The 20,633-nt window shown below is 38.0% G+C and overlaps 1 protein-coding gene across 2 annotated transcripts; it reads right to left on the reverse strand.

The window, feature by feature from the left end:
• Window positions 1–22: 22 nt before the first annotated feature.
• On the reverse strand, window positions 23–19,526 carry myom2a (myomesin 2a). Of its 2 annotated transcripts, XM_057362597.1 has the most exons (37): window positions 19,414–19,526; window positions 18,149–18,260; window positions 17,356–17,448; window positions 16,820–16,955; window positions 16,447–16,601; window positions 15,055–15,147; window positions 13,839–13,927; window positions 13,713–13,754; window positions 12,531–12,695; window positions 12,268–12,429; window positions 12,008–12,149; window positions 11,694–11,887; window positions 11,207–11,263; window positions 8,965–9,092; window positions 8,440–8,623; window positions 7,775–7,949; window positions 7,558–7,679; window positions 5,866–6,053; window positions 5,570–5,696; window positions 5,215–5,393; window positions 5,005–5,119; window positions 4,223–4,382; window positions 4,004–4,110; window positions 3,882–3,926; window positions 3,644–3,780; window positions 3,339–3,483; window positions 3,188–3,247; window positions 3,052–3,119; window positions 2,844–2,957; window positions 2,644–2,731; window positions 2,527–2,565; window positions 2,227–2,332; window positions 1,918–2,081; window positions 1,732–1,768; window positions 1,609–1,631; window positions 1,361–1,416; window positions 23–921 (listed from the first exon to the last, which is right to left on the reverse strand). In XM_057362597.1, exons 2-37 carry the CDS (start codon window positions 18,232–18,234, stop codon window positions 430–432), a joined length of 4,473 nt encoding a protein of 1,490 aa, XP_057218580.1. In that variant the 5' UTR covers window positions 18,235–18,260; window positions 19,414–19,526; the 3' UTR covers window positions 23–429. The 2 variants fall into 2 exon arrangements, with proteins under 2 accessions (XP_057218580.1, XP_057218581.1); XM_057362598.1 differs by lacking the exons at window positions 8,440–8,623; window positions 8,965–9,092; window positions 11,207–11,263.
• Window positions 19,527–20,633: the final 1,107 nt, after the last annotated feature.

Raw genomic sequence — 20,633 nt, forward strand, 5'->3', positions numbered from 1 at the left:
GAAAGAGACAAAAACTCACAGCTACATAAGATTCACTCCGCAGAGGAGACTGCTTTTTTTATTTGGGGGTACAGAACAATGACATGTTAGACAGTGATGCCCTTTGTGATCATTCTGACTGACCCAACAACATATCTCTCATCTTTTTGATGAGAAAGCAACAAGTATAACACAAACTTCCAATTGATTTTCTCATTTTTAGAGATGAACTGGTACATTGGAGGCATAGTCTTGAGTTTAAAGTTGATCTTTACTTAAATGAATCTTCTGTTTATAACAAGTATCTCTTAACTGTACCGGTGACTCACACTGACTTATAAACCACTGCAGCAAAAAAAGCAGCAAACTAAAAGTTGTTGTATTGTTTTTAATCACTATTCATGAACTCTATAAATGCCTCACATATTTGTAGGTGCTATAAGCCATAGTTTATTTCTTAGTAGGAGTGGGAGATCTCACAGATCTTGGTGGAGTGGGGGATCTCATGGATCTCGGTGGGGTTGGAGATTTGGGAGCTGGAGATGGAGTTGGGGACTTCACAGAGGGAGATGGAGTTGGGGACTTAATGGAGGGCGTAGGAGTTTGAGGAGTCGGGGTCTTTGCTGGCTGTGGAGCGGGTGTGGCTGGCTTGGGGGTAGCAGCAGGTCTGGACATCTGTCCCAGTTTAGGCTCAGGAATATCATCGCCTTGTTTGTAGACACTGACTGTGATCTCAACGAATTCACCTCCGTATTTGTTCCTTACGTTAATGCTGAATTTTCCAGAGTCATCCACGGTCACGGTGTTGATGGTGAGGCTGGCGAACTTGCCGCTCTCAAATGTGATCTTGTAGCGGTCGTCGGACAAAACTTCCTGCTCATTCTTAAACCAGGTGACCTCTGGACTGGGGTCACCCCACACTGTACAAGTTAGACTTAGGGTCTGCAGAGGTGACAGGTCATAAGTGTTCAGTATGTGCCCAAAGACAACATACAAATGTATCAAATAGGGCTGTCACAATATCATTTTTTTTTTCACTTCGCAGTTATTGTGGCCAAGGGTATTTACAATGACGATTTTATCACAATACCAGTTTGCATTTTTTTTACTTGACAAGGTATGCTATCCGTCAAATTCATCTTTTTGTTTATTGTGTTTTCTGCTTTTTGACCAACAAATCACACTTACAATTTGAGTTTAAGAATTAGAGAGATAATAGAGAGATAGACCTTGTTAACCTTGAGACTGAATTATTTATGATATTATCATTAGTGTAGAATTAAAATAGTATAATCATAGTTTTTAATATCACGGTTTTTGTCAATACCAGTGTATTGTGACACCCCTAGTATTAAATGAACCCAGGAAAAACCAATCTTACCTTCTTCTCCATAATAGTGACAACGTCTGGGAGACCACCTACCACTCTGCCACGATCTACAGGGGGAAAATAGTTCACATTTGGGCACACGTTTGATAACTTTCTCAAAAACGAACTTTTTAACTAATTCTGGCATCTGAACATGAATTAAAGCTGACTGAATGAGATATTTTCAGTGTGCAACACTTGAAGTATGCATGAAAACTGAATTAGACTGTTTATTTTGAATGACTCCCTTTAATACTCACTCTTCTCTGCAAAGGCAGCAGCCCTGGTATAAGAGAGACAGTATCAGTCAACTGCTTTTGATTCGCAAACAAAGATGTGACTGTATTTATAAGAAACTCATAATAAGAAGGAGAATATCTTACTTGAGTCTTTGGAACTCTGCATAAGCATCAGTGTATGCTGTTAAAATAGAAGAAATGAAAATAGGTAAAACATGACAGAAACAGAGCACATTAACAGAAACCACATACAACCATTAAAAGGTTTTTCCTTCCTAATGTTCCAATACAAAAAGAATAATCTAATTCAGTAGTTAAATCTGCACTTGCCTTGTCCAGAAAGGTCAAAGGTGCGAGAGTGTGATGTTTTGCCATCATGGATCTCAATGGTGTAATGACCCTTTTCCTTATCTGTGGGCTCACAGATCTGCATCCAGGCCATTTCAGACGTACCTCCAATTCTCATCTTCTCTGAGGAGGAGATCTTACTCTCTCTATATAAAACCAACACTCACATTGACCATAAACGCTGATACGTGTTTTACTTTCCTTTAAAGCTTATCTTATCATAAATAGGCTGTGATTTGATTTGAATGTTTTAAATCATAAATATTCTTGTGTGAAATGTTCTGAATGTACCTATGAAACCAGCTGGTTTTCATCTCCTCTGTGTAGTACTTCATGTAGCATTGCAGTCTGATGCCCTCTGGTGTGCACTGAAGAACCAATTCAGATGCAGAGGAACCTGCATGACAACATTTTAAATGCATCCCAATGTAGCATACATATTACACTATTGGAGATACAGTATATACAGATACACAGACACATCTGGCACATCTGACAAATGAGGATAAATCTAAGAATCCAGTTCAATGATGTTATATTGTTTGCAAAAGAACATAAAAATATCATAAAATCTGAAGTGTGTTACCATACCAGCAATACTAGCAACGGCATTGATGATGTCTTCAAACACTGCCAACAAAAAAAAAACATCATCATAATCCAAAATGAGCATTGTGTATGAGCAAGTATATTTTATGAGGAGAGTACCTTTGCCAGAAATATCATAAACAGAAGTATCTTTTCCACGACCATCACCCAGTACAGCTTTGTAAATTCCCTGGTCTTTCCTTGAGAACTGTTCAATATTACAAAAACAAGTCATTTAAGATGTATGAAGCCTGTAAATGATCTATCAAAACATTACTTTATGTGAATGCTTTATATAAACAGTTCTCCGGTTATCATACCATAGGGATAGGAAGGGCACAAGATCCAGACATTGGGTTGGGTGGAACATCAAGTGTAATTTCTTCATCATCTTTAAACCAGGCGAATGTTGTCTCTTTCTTCACGTTGGCCAGCTAAAGTGCAAGCATGTGGACAAAAAGTATTGACATCAACCTCAAACACATGTATAACTCGAATCTCTCTGCTGTGTGTCAGGGTCGTGTTTACCTTGCCGACAAGCATAACAGTGCAGTCATCCGTCACATGGAAAGTCAGGTACTCAGAGAAGTGAGGACCTGAAAACCAAAGTATAATGTAACAGCGTTGCAAACATAGACTAATCCTTACTTAGATAATCGCAAACCTTGTTTTCTGATGTGTTCTTTTCTCTGGAACTCAGCTTCCTTCAGAGCAACTTTGAATGCTAACATTTGAAAAACAAAGAACATTTGGTCACCAAGGTTTGTATGCTAAAATCCCACAACAGCACCAGACACAGACTGTTGGACACTTACCATCTCCCACAAGAACCAGTGAGCTTTGGCTCTTGGCTTTGCCATCGTGGATCTGAATGGTGTAAGTGCCTTCATTGGCCTTGGTGAAGTGTTCAATGGTCATCTGGATGATTCCAGTGTTAACATCATGGCTGATTTTGTATCCCTAAACACAAGTATTAAATGTTGATCAAGAAGTCTATTTGTTTCTTCAATCTTTAATTGTCTAAATAAAAAATATGACATTATGAGAATGCATGCATCATTTTGCCTCAATATCTAGGAGAAACATTCTTATATTTCTCGTAGGGGTGTTGGGGCTGTACCTCAGTGCTCGAAATGGCTTTATCGTTGACGATGAACCTGTGGTTAGCAGAAGTCGACAGCTTCAATGCCTGCACCCAGAAACGCACATGACCCTTCTCCAGAATCTCATAATTCAGCTCCGTCTTCAGTGGAACGACTGATAAACAAACACAAGACAACAGGTCATACAGTATGTATAATCATCTAGATTCCTTTGAAACTATAACCAAAAACATCAACATTCCACAGGCGACTCACTGGGGTGTCTGATGTTGTAGCTCAACTCAAGCACTTTTTTGAGTTCTGTAAAAGAAAACACATACATTACATTCATGTTTTCAAAAAATAACTGAGATATTTACCCCCGAACTGTCAGTGACCTTCTTCATTGATGGTGTAACTGGATGAAACTCCTTCGGTATCAGTCACTGCCACAGAGTAGGTGCCCAGATCTTCCTTCTCAGTGTTTACAAATGTCATCTTTGATCTGGAACGAACGCATCGCACATTACTTCAGAATGTATATAGCTATAGATACAGAATGTACTATAATGTAGTGAGAATGAATGACAAAATCCCTAATGTTCAGGCCAACATACTGTCTTCCAGAAGATGTGATGGAGACTCTGTTTGATTCAGTGATTTCCTTGTAGGACTTTGACCAAATGAACTTGGAGGTCTCAGAAACCTCACAAGCTTCAAATTTGAGGAAAATGTCTCCGGTCTCTTCATCCACGCCACACACAATTTCCTTTGTACCTTAAGATAAACACACAGAAAAAAGTGACATTCAATTGTAGTATATTATACGTTAACTAGACAAAATGCTAATGTGTTGCATGTTAAAGGAACAGTTCACCCAAAAAGGAAAATTCTGCCATGAATTACTCCCCCTCTAGCTGTTCCAAATCTGTATGATTTTTTTTGTTTGGTTGAACACGGAGAGAGATATTTGGAAGAATGCTTGTAACCAAACAGTTCTTGACCACTATTGACTACCACAGTAGGAAAAATACAATGGTAGTCAAACGTGCACCAGAACTGTTTGCCACATTCTTTAAAATATCTTTTGTGTTTAACAGAGCAAAAATATATAAAGCAATCTACGTTTAAGTATAATCTACTTTGTGCCAGTCCCAGATAGAAAAGTTTATTGATTAAATGTTGACTCAATGTTAATTTGGTTATTGATTCAACATTAAATCAATTAACTTTGCTATCTGGGGTAAGGTTAAGGCTGGGACTCCATTGTTGCTTTTTTCTAATAATCGTCTTTTTTCTATAAATCACATCAAACAAATGAATATGAATTCATAAGATTAGGCTGAAAATAACGTTCATGGATTGTTCTGGTAAGATTGCTGTGTGTCACTGCGGTTACCTGGCAGTGCTTTTGCACATACAGGATCAGACAAATCGGAGGCTTTACCGACACCTTTAGCATTCACAGCCCGCAGTTTAAACACATATGATTGTCCAGCCTCCAGTCCAGTTACCTACAAAGGACAAACATTTGTTTCATTAGTTTTGTGCCACATTGTGATGGTGAGGCCTTTGGAGTAATTAAAGAAGAAGAAGTGGCTTGTCATACCCTCAGGTAACAATGGCCAACAGGCTCAGCATTTACAGTGACAAAATCTGATGAGCCCTTCTTAGCCATGTCCACAAAGTATCCAGTGACAGGACTCTCTCCGGAGTACACGGGTGCCTGCCACTGTACCAGGAGAGAGGTATCACGCACCTCCCAGAAACTGATGTCATACGCTGGACCTGGTCACAGAGGTCATGAAGATTTGCATTACGTTTAAAAACATAAGTGCTGTGTTTGATATCTCAGAAAAAAAATTTGTGAAATGTTTTGCTTGGAAAAGGGGAAAATGTGCATCTCATTTTTTATTACAGGCTTTCCTAGCTCGAGAGCAGTGTAGATCAAACCAGATACTGACCAGGTTCAGGCATTGTCCAGGCCTCGCAGGAAAAAGCTTTGCTGGGATCAGACGGCAAGCCAACTCCAGCCAAGTTAGCTGCCTGAACCTTAAACTCATAGAAAACCTCACCAGTCAGATTCTCCACCTGGATCCAGATGTGCCATAGAGACCAATATGAGACACACACAAAATACAGTACATCACTTAACAAGTGTTATTTCATTCGTTATTTAGTCAGTAATTATTTTATTTAGTAAGCCAACAAAAATAAATATGTTCAATAATGTATGGTGTTAAACAGAGGCGGAACGTACCGTAAAGATCCTGTGGACGGCTGGGCTGGGGCTGACCTCCTTCCAGCTTATTGATCCTGCTTCACGCTTGTCCAGGTAATAAGATGTGATCTTGGTGCCTCCCGTGTGTTTGGGGCGTTTCCAGGCCAGAGTCATAGAGGATCCGTTGCAGTTCAGCAGACAAATGCCGTATGGAGCGGAGGGGGTGGCTGATTATGTAGCATAGAGGAAGAAAGATTTAGTGAAGTTCATGCAGTACACGACGCCTGTGCATATATAGTGACTGGCACTGTGAATCAGTCGTTGGGGATAAAATAATGATCAAGTGCGTGATTTAATCATTGGTTGTGATAGTCTTTTGCTTCGACACTGTGAAATGAACTGGTGGTCATGTCAAGTTAGTATACAGGCTATTAACGTCTCTATAACACATGAGCCTTGCATTGAAGTGGGTCACTGTCAATTAAAACAACTGAAATCATTGGGATGGTGTGCAGATATGACGATAGGAGGTGTTATGTCACTTCACATATGAAAATATGTCACATACATACCGTACTCCACTGCCCTCTCTGTATAAAATAACATTATATTATAACAAATTAGCAGCATTTGTAAATGTATAAAATGACACAATACGATAAACACACATTAAAGCTATATAAAAATACAAATGTAACTATAGGGATTGAAAAATCCAACATAAATCAAATGTCTGTTAATTTTAAGCCTGAAATTAGTAAAAATGTACATTTGATCAAGCAGCTTCGTGTGATCTCACCCTGAGATCCTTTTTAAAAAGTATTGGAGGAGATCTCATCTTGAGCTTTTTATTAGCTTTTATTTGCTGCTGTTATTATTTGGTCAAAGTAATTTCGATTTCTTTCTGTGAATGTGTGCTCTCATGATTCTTTGCTTTGGCATGATGTTGCATCCACACCAGCAGGTGTCAGTATAACGTCTAAGACCACCGGCCAGTAGGTTGTCATACTGAAATTACCCTCATCAACAATTAAGTCATTTCTTATACAGTAGTGACAAAAAGTTATGTCCAACTGATGTCTCTGCCTTTTCTTAAAATAATATTCAAGATATAACATATAACCCATATTCTCTGATACAATGTTGTTTTCCTTTTTGTCATTTTTTTTAAACCAAGTTGCATACAGCTCCAAACCTGTATAAATGTCTTTGTTCTGTTGAACACAAAGGAAGATATTTGGAAAAAATGTTAGTAACTGATATTTCTTTGGCACCATTGACTACCATAGTAGGAACATTTAAAATGGTAATCAAAGGTGACCCAGAACTGTGTGCTTTCCTAAATTCTTCAAAATATGTCATTTTGTGTTCAGCAGAACAAAACATTATACAATAATTTGTCCTACTATGGTAATCAATGATACCCCAGAAATGTCAGTTGCTAACATTTTCTTAAATATCTTTCTTTGTGTTCAACTTTCTATTTGTGTTATGCAGGTTTGGAACAACTTGAGGATGAGTAATTCATGACAGAATTTGCATTTTTGGGTGGAGTATCCCTTTAAAGGCAAATATTGTATATAAATATGCCCTCTGGACAACATTTTTTGTAACTACTGTATATAAAGACATTATTTAGTTACTTTGTTTCGGTTGTCATAACCGGCTGCTACAACTACTTTGATAAAGACGTACTATTGTTAGTTAAATAATCTAGTTTAAGGGACATACTGAGTGCAGCATCGATGAAGAGTGGTTCAGATTCCTGCGACTCTTCGCTCAGTCCATAAGCATTCACAGCTTGCACACGAAACACGTAGGTATCACCTGGGATCAAACCGTGGACCACAAACCTAACAAATAAACGCAGATAGACAATCTTAAAGTTAACATTCACCATTATCTGTTATAATAACAACCAGTATTCAACAGAGTATTCATGTTTTACCTGGTGTGTTTGTAAGGCCTGTGGTTACAAGGGAACCAGGTCTTGGAGCCGACCACAGAGGCATCCACATAGTAACCTATGAGGTTGTTGGGGTGTTTGGGCGCCTCCCACTTCACGAAAGCAGAGGTTTTAGTGTTTCTGGAAGCGATCACCTGTCCCGGGGCAGATGGGACACCTGCATAAATCAAAAACACAATGTCAAAACACTTCCGATATTGTCACAAATGTAATTCGTAGACAGTCCAGCTGAAAGTGAAGATGCTATGGTGGATAGCCTTTAGAAAGTGAAACTACAAGAGAACAAATGTGTGCTTTTGAGTGTTAATCTCAAGGTGTCAAACAGCAACACTATGGAAGATCTTGTGGAGAGGGACAACACTCAAGATCATTTTGATGTTTGAGTCATTTTAGTGAGATGTGACCCAAAAAGCAAGAATCAGTCCGTGGTAAAGAGTGGTACAGTAATACATACATACCAATGTTTGGAACAATACCTGCGAAATACAGTATGAAAGTACAGTAGTTATACAAAAAACATTTGAAGATCATCTTGATGACTTCATGGACACTGTTGCAGTTGAGTTTACATATTTTGGCATCTGAGAGTTAGTCAACCCCTACACCAGGACCCAAGAGTCACACATGGGCAGTTAGAGCCGGCTTACCATGAGGGTCCACCTTTTGGATGGGATCTGTGGGTTCTGATGGCTCACTTGAGCCATACTTGTTGACAGTGATTACGCGGAAACGGTAAGATTTCCTGTCCTCCATATCGAAAACAGGGTAACGGGGGGAGCGTAGCTGGACGGCGGTGTTGACTCTCTGCCAGAGGTGACTGTCACCTACACACTAAACCGTGGAGAGTTATATACAGCCATTATGAAGACGCAGAGGGGAGAGTTAGTATTTATATTGGTTTACAGTTACCCTCCTAAACCAAAGAGTGGCGGGTTTAGGTTAGTTTTTAATTTTAATGCATTTAAATGACAATTTCGTAACACAATACTATTACAGGAAGTTTCTTCTTGACTAACAGAAGATAAGCACTTTTTCATACCTATGTTAAACTATGTTTGATCGTAACATTTTTTAAGATTTGACTTTTGATTAAAGCCATTTATAGATATTTTTTAATGTAATTTACCAGATAAAGAGATTAAGGATTATATAAAAGAAAAGTGTACACACACCTTCTCAATGATGTACCACACTGGTGCCCGTCCACGAGGGCTCGGTGGTGTCCAACTCAGAACAATGTATGTTTTGTTTATTTCTGTAGCATGCACATTGATGGGTGGTTCTGGTATTGTAACATACACTAAACCGGAATAAATCAAACATTTATTGTACATTTAATCATCAAATATAATATACTTATTTGAGGTGGGTTAGTAACTAAGTTCTAATGTGCTGAGACAATATAAATTTTGGCACAAAATGATTTGTTATCAATGCTTGTTTTTTAAAGATAAGATTGAAATGTAAATCAGGCAGTATTTAACAACACTGATACTGTTGGGGACCGTCCTTATAAAAGTAAAATAACCCCAAAAATTTGTCAAATTTTCACAAAATATTCAGAGTAGAGAAAAAAAATCACTTTTGGCCAAATATTCAGTTTGTCACAAGCTGGCAATGATATTTTAGATGATAGACAACACTACAGAAGAACAATTTTAAATGCTGTTTAATTTATAAATTTTAATTATATAAATGTATTATATGTGGATTACATCACTAATTTCACTGGTTAAATTCACTTTGAAGAACACACTTTAGATTCACTCATAGGTTAAAGGTGGCCACTATGACTACAACTTTTGATGGAAACAGATCAACACAACTAAAATTGTTAGCTGGTTAGCCAGTTCACACAATCTGTGGAAACAAATCTAAATGAAAAAATGACTATGCTTTTTAAGTACACTGTAAAAAAACAACTAGTAGGATTTTGCTTATTTTTTATGCACTTTAAAGGCAAAATAGGTGATCCTGTCCAGAAACATTTTTTGCCATGCTGGTTGGAAATCTCTTTACATCCTGATAGCAATCAATAAGTAAAGTGGTCCAATGAACTTTTTATAATTATATATCGTCTGTGAAAGGCATTGGACCAAAAAAACATTTGCCAATTCAATACATTCGGTCTGAACGCAATGATAGGTCGCGTGTACATTTTCAGTCAACGTATTTTGCATCCTATTATGCACCCTGTTTACGCAGACAGACACCATGTAATCAGCGCGGTCACGCACGCTGTGCAGACACAGCGGGAGAATGGCTGGAACCTAAACCTTTCCCTTGTTAAACATGTGCAAGTTTGCAAGTGACACTTGCAAAGGATGATCAAAAATAAAGACCATCTTAAAAATGATCACGACTAAAAATGTCTAATCAGCAAAGAGGTGAAAGCAAAATTCCATTCCGGTCCCTGTTGGTCAGTTCACGGCTTCTTTTCGGTGGTTTCCCACTTGGTCTGCTTGCGATTGTGTTCCAGAGGTTTCACAGGAGATGGGTGTGAAAAACGGGAAAATCCTGGCCAAATCGGGAGTGTTGACGGGTATGATTATAATCGGTGTTGCTTTTCCACGCTGGGAGCAGCTACGGGAGTCAAGGGTTTCAAAGATGGTGCCATGGTAACTTCTGGACAGGTAGGTACATGTAATGATTCGATTTTGATGGGTTTTGATTATGTTGCTTAGTTTGTGGACCCATATGGATTAGCTCAACAACATCGTTACCCAGCGTCTAACGGGAACTATGCTGCAGCTAATCCCGTTGTAAAGCTGTTCTTTACGTTAGCTGTTTTCGCTATTGTAGTAACGTTATTTACTTTGTACTGTAATGTGTTCTCACTAGTGAATGAGACATGATTTTATTGGACTTGATCCATGAGCTTCTATGCGCATTCATGTGTTTTGGTGGAGGCGTGGCTTTGGACAGCGATTCGGGGTGGGGGTGGGATCATGATTTCAGTGCTAGCAGGCTAAAGTTAGTTTAGTTAAGTAACATTTACTTAAAAAACTGTGTGCAAATCTTGAACAAATAAACACAAAAAATTAAGTAAATCCTACTAGTTGTTTTTTACAGTGTTCTAAAAGATGGACAGATTATTCTTCTAAATAAACTCTTTTGAAAAACAAGTCGTGCATTTTATTTGAAAACATTTTTTACAGTTTATACATACATTTATATATATGGTATCATATTTATCTGTCCCATAAAAATGGGAGGCAAATTTGTTTTTAGAATACATATACATTAATGACAATACATACACATTAATGAACAATTTTTTATTGTTACACCAAAGTTACGTGAAATATCAACCGAAAAAGTTATTTTGAAAAAGAATAAAAGAACTTTGACAGAAGTTAACATGCAGTTGGATTTAAAGGATGGAGAGAGATTAATATTAATTATTGAATGTACCTCCTTGTAGTTCCTCCTGTCGAATCACAATGTCATATTTCCCTTCGATTTTAACCACTGTTTCAATACATAAACATAATACTTTGCCATCAGCACGGTAGATCGGATTAAACATGAAACACTGGACTCTCAACACAAATGTATTTATGTACAAAAGTTGCTATTTTTTTCACTATTTATTAAAATGGCCACAAAAACACAATTGAACACTTAGGGAGATTAAACATAACCCTGCATAATGTAGACTTACCCTACCTGAAGACTGATGAGTCTGGACCTAGGAAACAGCCTTTGACTACTGATCTATCACCAATTGCTTTAGTTCAGCTCTATTATATGATGTGGGTTATACTGGTCCTGTATAGCAAAGGATCTAATAAATGTTCCTGTAGCTCAACTGAAACTTGGCACTCATGATGCCAGGGTCATGGATTCATGGTACCCTGAATGTGGATAAAATAATTGTCAGGAACGTGCTTATCCCTACCTTCCACGTCACTCTCCAGTTCTCCAGCGATCACTCCAGAGGACATCCTAGAGGGCAGACTGATGCCAGTTTTGTTCACAGCTCTCACTCTGAAGTGGTAGGATGCACCTTCAGTCAGGCCGTGGACGGGCAGCTTGCACACTTTCACAGGGGAGTCATTACACTGGACCCAGTCTTTAGTTCCAGACTTACGTCTACCAAAGTAACACGATGTGTTAGAAAACACAATGCAATGTGAGATTAATAAATGAAATTATTTGTATATTTTGAATGATGTAAAAGTGTATAATGTTTAAGTTTAAGAGGGATTTTACCTGTCCACAAAGTAGCCAACGATAGGAGCCTCATGGGTGGTGTTAGGCGTTTTCCAGGAGATCAGGACATAATCAGCATTGACATCAGAGGCAACGACATCCATGGGGGCTCCAGGGGCACCGGACACTGTGGGCGTGGCATCTGTGAAACCAACAACATGGTAAATCAACATTTATTTCTTCTAAAGCAATTCACAGCTGTGTACCATTCAAAACTGCGCATTCATCACTAAATAGTTTAATAAAGCCATTTTACAAACCTTTAACAAACAGGTAAGCACTGTGTTCAGTGGTTCCTTCCTTGGTCCAAATGCGAAGGGTGTATAGGCCCTCATCGTCCTTGTTCAGGTGTGGAAACGTGAGCTTGGCGACGCCACCACCAATAGACATTTCAGCCCACCTGGATGGTGTTAACAAAGTATCTACACATACAAATACACTGTGTTATTGAGCTGTGCTTTAAAAACAAATTAGCTGTCACTGGTAGTAGAAAAGAAAGAAAGGGGAACTGCAGTCATCTCACCGTCTCTGTACCACATGGCCTCTGGTGGCAGGTTTGGCAGATCAGGCACCACCACCATGGTGCACATCAGACTAACAGATTCTCCCTCGGTACCAAAAGTCACTCCAAACTTGTCCAGCAGAGTCACATCCAGTTTACTGGCATGAATGCCACTGAGCAGAGGGACTACAGGAAATAAAACAAAATGTATCACGTATTTAATAATTTCATGCATATAAAGCTGTTATGGACAGAGTATTTCTGGGATATGAGGTAGCTCACAGCTATATAACTGGACTTAAGATATATAACTTAAGCTATATAACTGGACTTAATCACAGTTAACGTATAAGCGACACTACTAACTTTACAGTAGCGTGACAGTATCTTAGCTGTTTTCAAAAAAGTTTAACTTTCCAGTAACAAAGCTATTTTTGTTAAAGATTATCTTAGTAAGATACAATTCAAAGGAATAATTCAAAGGAATAAACATGGTTGTCATAACATATTTTTTCATATTTAGAATTGAAAAATGTAATATCACTGTAAACCCTGACAAGTTACGGTAACTCAACCCGTTTGAGGAAATCGATTGCCTTAAACCATTTAAGTTTTAAAACGAATAAATATAAGTATTGTAAACTCAATGGCAATCGGTTTCCTCAAACGGTTTGAGTTACCGTAACTTATCGGGTTTCATAGATTGTATTAATTTGAGTTATGTAATCTTTTTATAGCATAACATTTATATTTTGACTCATTTATAGTCTCATTCATAGACTCATTTTTGTTTTTTTAGTTGTGGTAATTTACCTGTACAAAACTATGCTGTCACTCTGATTCAGAAAAACACAAGGTTTAGGAAGGACAGGGACAATATATAAATTATATAAAACATTGACAAGTAAGTAATAGTAATTGTCCAGGTCTGGTAAATTTTGAGGTAAAAGATTTTGAGTATAAATTTCAAAATGGTCTCAGTCTTTCGGTCCAGACCCCACTGTATCTTTGGACACTGGCAACTCCAGAAGGTGTTTATCACCCTGCCTCGTGTTTACAAGAACAAATAAACCCAGGGACAAAAACACAACATTGTTTCCATGTCTTATCAAGGCTGGAACGGAACAGGGTATTTATGGCTTATGATCTCAAGAAAGGTCCTTCAGATCTGGCCATCAGCCAAACACTGAAGCTCCATCTTACCTAGTCCAGGCAGATGGGCGAGCTCTCCTCCTCCTTGTGCCCCTACATGGAAAAACAACCAAGATTGCAAAACTATCAACAAAAGGAAAGTGATAAGATACGAGAAAACCGAATTATAAAACTCACTCCTGACACAGACGGTAGCCTTTGAGATGACCTTTCCATGGGGATTGGTAGCCACAGCACTGTACACTCCAGAATCACTCAGTCCACATCTACAAGAACAAATTCACAATTGTTTTTGTGTTTAGTATGCAAAAAAAAGTCAGAAGTTTCAACATGACCTGTTCATTTGTCATCAAATGTTTCCAATACCAATTCTTAATTGTATAACTTTATGCTCTTATTGTAAGCCAATACATTTTTTTGTCTTGTAATGAATTTTAGGAAAGACGCAAACATAAAAGAACACCATTAAAGCATCTCAAATGTCCTCCGAGGGTGTACGGCTAGTTAACCGAGTGGAAACACTTGCTCTTTGTGTTCCTCACACCTCTTTTAAAGAAACACTTGGTATGAATGGAAAAGGGACGTTTGCATCCACAACATGATCTCACATGACAGGACAGTATTGGGCTGGTCTTAGACATGCCAGGCTGTTCTTGGAGCAGTGGGTGAGAATAGAGCGAAGAAATGTGACCTTCAGCCTGCAAGGACTATTTTAGAGCCACTGGTTTCCTTCGCAAAGCTTGAGAGTTTGTCCACACCCACAGAGATCTCAACACAGCTAGATTTTCTTTGTAAAAGTTCAAGCACCACATAAGAAGAAACATTCATAATGAATGAGTGTCTAGATAGAATAAATAGTGACTGAAGTGATGGACGTCTTTGAATGGTGCTGCCGTCATGGCGGCTGTGAGTCTTCATGGCATGGGGCGTTCCAGGATCAAATGACGCATAGCTAAGCTGAGCGGGACCAACAGCTGAGACTTCTTCAAGACAAATCTCACCGAGACTAAATAGGAAAGTGTCGCTTCCATACGTCCTTCATTCACTTTCACTGGCCATTGGAGAGGGGAAAGGGTTGAGACTGGATCCAGTCGTTGGTTAAGGATGCAGAGGAACATTTCACCCAAAAATGAAAATAATCGCGATTTACTCAGCTCTCATGTCATTACAAACTGAATGTCTTTCTTTCTAAGATAATAAAAACATAACGCTTCATTATGTAAGGTCTTTATACACCTCTGAACACATAGTTATGAATATTATATTGCATTTCTGTCAAGAGATACTCCAAAAAAATTACACACTGGACCTCTAAATAAACTTTGGAACCATGAAGCTCTAAGCAATGATAAAAACATGTATACCTATCACAGGATGTAGTGTCAAGTCTTACCTGCTAATGATCAGACTATGAACTCCATACTTGTTCTCAATCTTGTACTTTCCAGGGGCGCTCAAAGGCTCAATAGCAACATTATTCTTATACCTGCCAACACAGAGAAACAACATTTAGTTGTACATTATTTAAATGAAAACCAATGAAAGAACCAGGGCTTCAATGAAAGCATCAGGGCACAACTGAATCAGGGCACAAAAATTTGCAAATTATGTCATTTGTAGCTTTCCTGTGGCTCAGTGGTTAGAGCATGGCGCTAGCAACGCCAAGGTGTTCGATCCCAGTGGATTGCACATAGTCAGAAACAAATGTATGTTACAATGCAATGTAAGTTGCTTTGGATAAAAGCGTCTGCCAAATGTGTAAAATGTAAATGTATTGTTGAACAAAATCTGTGAATTTTTAAAGGGATAGTTCACTAAAAAATGAAAAATCTTTCATCATTTGTTCACCCTCATGTCACTACAGACCTGCATTACTTTCTTTCTTCTGCACAACACAAAAGCAGATATGTTGAAGAATTTTGGTAACAAAACAGCATTTTCTTATTTCAGCATACTGTCCCTGTGTTCCAATTCGCCTACTTATACTAGCCCTAATAGTAGGTACTGTTTTTGTGTTGGAATAGTAGGTACTTTTGAGTGCATGGCAAAAGAGACTGCACACACTGGGACATACTAACAGGAAGCGGAAGTGGCCGTTGTTGCCTTGTGGCCAATAACTGTCACACACATCAAAATACAGCTCTTCTTTCCATTAACGTATTTATTCATTCATTATTTCGTATGTAATGTTTACTGTATACTTAAATTTGTTAATTTAGTGACGCATCAGTTATATAATTTATTAATGCAGTGGAGCGTCACTAAGCTCCACCTACTCGCGGTGAGTTGTGGGTAATATCAGCTGTTAGAGTGTGCATCATTCTGCATTTCCAATTTCTACCGGAATTAGTAGACCACCCGGGAATCTCTGGAATACTATTTTCAACATACTACGATTTGGGATATACTAATTTTACTTTTGAATACTATTAGGATTGGATAGTATGCTGATTGGAATGCAGGGTATGATTTGGGACATACTAATTCCATTTTCGAATACTATTTAGGATGGATAGTATGCGAATTGGGACGCAGCAATTGACTGCCATTGTATTGACACAAAGCCACTAAGACATTTCTCACAATATCTTCTTTTGTGTTCCAAAGAAGAAAGAGTCATTTACAGGTTTTCAACCGGTATGAGAGTAAAAAAATGATGACAGAATTGAATGTTTTGGTGAACTATCCCTTCAAGAAACAACTTTGAATCGTTGAATCAATTGCTCAAAAGTGCTTTGTAACATCTGCTTAATACCATTTTGAGATATAAAACTGAAACCCATACCATTTGACAATAGGGACCGGCTGGCCGGACACAGTGCAGAACAACTTCACCGGGGTCTTCTCCCAAACAGTGTGAGGTCTCAGACTGACCAGAAAGTCTGGTGCTTTAGGAACCTCAGCAAGAAAATCCTTCCTGACTGGCATCATTCCCCTAACCTGTTAAAGAACAGGATGGACTGAGTCATAGTCAAATCCTCTGCTTTTATATAAGACTGTGAACTTTGAAAAGACCAAAGCAGCCTGACATCTGAAGGACAGTGTTTGAATGTTCAGTTACAAATGTTCAGTTATGTTTTTGATCAATCCTTTTGTAGAAAAATATCACCTCATTTGGTACTAGATCATTTACATTTAAGCAAGAAGCTGATGTTCACCTCTCTAGTAATCTCAAAGTTTTCCACTTGCTGTTTTGTGACCACTTTCATTCTGTGCAGCTCTTGTTGGATTTGGACCAGGTCTCTTCCAAAGTGAGCGGCCATCCTCTGATACTCCTGCATGCCCTCAGGAGCCCTAAACACACACACGAAATTCACATACAAGGTTAAATGGGCACTTTTATATTTTTTGACTTAATCATACAGAATTTAAAAAACAATCTACCGTCTACTTCGTGTAATATTTAATATACTTATTGTGTATTATTCAGATACAATACAAAATAATATTATCCATCACTAAATAAAAGTAACATGGTAACGGTCATTTTGACATAACCGGGTCAAGTGTTTCTGTGTTTTAACATGTGACAAATCATGAGTATTAAAGCCATATCCAAACCACAGGCCTAGAATACAGTGGCAGTGTCATTTTTGTCATCTGTAAATATGGAAAAGGGTTTCAGGTTTTCTCTTACACCGTCTCAAAATAGTCCACAGAACTGTAACGCATGTGGTAACCAATAAAACCTCACCTCTCCCTGAAGGTTGGCACTGTGTAGGCCGTTTCTGCCATAGCCTCAGAGGCCTGGACCTGCTCCTTTATCACTGACTGACAGCTGGAACACCTTCAACACATCACAACAGCACTTCTGCATTTAATACAACGTGGACATCCTTTATAATGCTTATTTTATACTATACTTAAGGTGGTATTGCTGTGTTTATCACGACCAAACAAAATATATGTAACGGTCTATAATGTTAACCGATGACTACTTGAAATGGTGTTAAACAAATGCAGTATGTTTCGTTGAGCAACGGAAACAAAACAACTAGCTGAAAACTAATGACCAAAGAATTGATGTTTTTTTGTATGCACCACAAAATCATGTGCTATTCAAAGAGTGTAAGAAAGACAAAAGGTCGATATTCTTTATCTGTCCAATTTTTTCCATGGGCAAATGGATCCATCCAATGGAGTGAATCAATGTACCTTACAGTAAGTCATGGTTTTGGTTAAAGCAGGTCTATTCATGCTGGTTAAATGAAAGGCAATGGATAGTAGTGCTCACACTGTAGCAGTACTACATACTGACTACTTACAACTGCACACTTACATTTCTGTTAAAGACATTTTATGTGCCCTTACTATAGGGTTTAAATCAGCCATCATCTAGTTTCCAATCAACTCCCCTTGGCAACTGAAAAGAGCAGAACTAGCTTAAGCAGATGGTTGTGTTTAGGGATGAATCTTCTGGTTTGCTGAAGCCTCTGAGCCAAGCTCACAACAAACTGTCGGTGTAGTTAGCCAATCAAATCCCGTACCTGGTTGAAGAGTGCTGAACAACACGTTTGGAGCTTTGATGTTGCTTTTGCTCCTGCCGATAAAGTGTTACGCCCTTCGCAGGCATGTCGGGAACACTCTGAAAAAGCAAACCTAATGGCCACACCATGGCCCATCGGGCATTTAATCTGAACACCTCTAAAAGTTTGCTGGGTAAAAGGTATACTTAAGAATGCTATGTAGAATAGTTGCATTATAAATGTTAGATGTTCTTGAAAATCATGTAAAAATATATACGCATTAATACACTAAGCAATAATTTAAATAAGCAAACTGCCTTCATCCACATCAACTACCATCATCAAGTCAGACGGTTTCACCGGACACTCTCAACTGGCCTGAAGTTAACTTCCGGTCTGTGTTTTGTTATGATATAACGATTTATGTTATATTGAATTTATATTTTATTGTATATTAATTGTATTAAATTAAATTAAAGCCACTCAACAGTTCTTTGCGGAGGTCCACCGGAAGTAAAGTTTGGGCCACATAACGTTTGTTTATGTAGTTGCCGTTGAAACCGTCTAAACATTTATTAAACTGATGAAATAAAACTTTTGCCACTTTTAAAAATGTCCACTATTAAGACCAAAATTTCCACCTAAATCAATCAAGATTGAGATTTGAAAATGCAGTTGCGAATACAGTAAATCCTTGAGTTTTTTTTTTGTCCTTATCTACTGTCATTTAACCATAACATAGTAAAATAGCACCATTACTGCTTCTTCACATTCCAACCCATCAGCAGCACCAGGAGCTCAAATGCGTCACGTTACAGAGAGAAAGTGCAAAGCTGACCCCTGAATAACTCATGGACACAAACACACACACATATCTCAACGGCACAAAAGTCCTAGTGGCAGATAAATTGAGCAAAAGGATCTTAGCAAAATCCTTCATAGTTGACCTTTGACCTATAGTGATTAAGTCTCATGTGAAAACAAACTAAAGGATTTGTGCAAGTTTTTTACATTTTACTAGAAATGAACCAGAAACACAACCTATACGGCAAACGAACTAAAGAAAAACATCACCTTAAAGGGACCACAAACTTTTAAAAAAGATCTTAAACAGTCACAAGCAATTTCAATATCAGCACAGGGCGTGGACAGCCTTCCCCTTGAGATTTATAAATTTATTTACATTTTTCAAGAAAACATTCAAATGAAAGTTAAATAAACATTTTTGGGAAGAAGTTTCCCAAACTGTGTTTGTAAACAGAATAATAAAATATACCCGTGCTTACCCCAAGAGAAAAGAAGAGCTTTGAGAGTTGGAAGAGCACGCTGAGAGCAGTTGCAAAGCTCTTGCTGATGGAACAAAAATAATGTGCTCACTTAGGGAATGCCTTGCTCAGCCTCCCCATGTAAGGATACTCTTAAGACTATATATAGCGTTTACCTCAATTTTCAGACCCATTTTACAGATTGAGCGACAACCAGACAAGTGTGATTTAGAAGAGGCGAAATGTTTATTTTGTTTTGATTTTTGTTCAGACCGAAAGGTAAAACAGAACATTACTGAGAATCATAATATCAAACAGATTGATTTGAGAGATACTGTACGTACGTTTCCGGGGATAAACATTTCACTAACTTCTATGAGACAAAAGGATATTTGCTATGAAGACAGTAAAAGAGGATTCATTTCTGTTTAAAACTTCATCATGCTGTGTTCTTCCTTCTCCAGACCTATGGAACCCCCTACAATGGTAACCATTCTAATACCCAGGGTTTAAAAATATGCCTGATACTTTATTATCAATGTTTTTTACTTTTTCACCAAGTTGAAGTGATTCTATAATGATGCTGAAGTCGGCATCTTAGGAGCCCTTTTTAGGGTTTTAATCTTCCCTCCCCTGACCTGCAGTTGCCAGTGTCTATTTTTAACAGCAGATAAAACGGCACAACTGTAAATGACACCCACCAGTTACAGTACTGCTGTACACGACATTAACCGATCATTAGTGTCAACCCCACTAGACCCTGGACATGTACAGTAATCACTATAATCCTAAATCTGTAGATTTACTTTTACATGTTGAATATTTCTACAGTTAAAATAAGAATACGTTTGATAATAAATATTGGTGCTGCAAAACAAGCATATTAGAAAAAGAGAACGAGTTGCATTTCAGTTGCAAGAAATTCAAAGAAATGTTGCAAGAATGGCAAAAACTGCAATGTGAAACTTTTAAAAGAGAGAATGCCACCAATGTTCAATGCCAATGTCAATTTTTGGGAAAACTTTTCTACGTTTATAAAACCAAACAAATGTTTATCAATGGTATCTTTATCTGTGTTAAAAACAAGTCTTTCATTTTTTTCAGAAAATCTGTCAATTCTACAAAGACTTTTTTACAAGGCATTTTCACAAGAATAATACAATACAATACAATGTTCTTGTGAAAATGCCTTGCTCGCTGTACCCTTACAAAATCTAGTCTACTGATAAACACAGTGACCC

This window comes from Triplophysa rosa, linkage group LG20 (genome assembly GCF_024868665.1).
Source record: "Triplophysa rosa linkage group LG20, Trosa_1v2, whole genome shotgun sequence".
Classification (NCBI taxonomy): domain Eukaryota; kingdom Metazoa; phylum Chordata; class Actinopteri; order Cypriniformes; family Nemacheilidae; genus Triplophysa; species Triplophysa rosa.

Bases quoted from the DNA above. Each gene is read 5' to 3' on its own strand.
- myom2a (XM_057362597.1), bottom strand. From the start codon at position 18,234: ATGCCTGCGAAGGGCGTAACACTTTATCGGCAGGAGCAAAAGCAACAT. The intron at 15,148-16,446 runs GTATGGGTTTCA...CTGTGTTGGCAG, and splicing joins CCGGTCCCTATTGTCAAATG to GTATAAGAATAATGTTGCTA. The intron at 1,417-1,608 runs GTGAGTATTAAA...TTCCCCCTGTAG, and splicing joins TGCTGCCTTTGCAGAGAAGA to ATCGTGGCAGAGTGGTAGGT.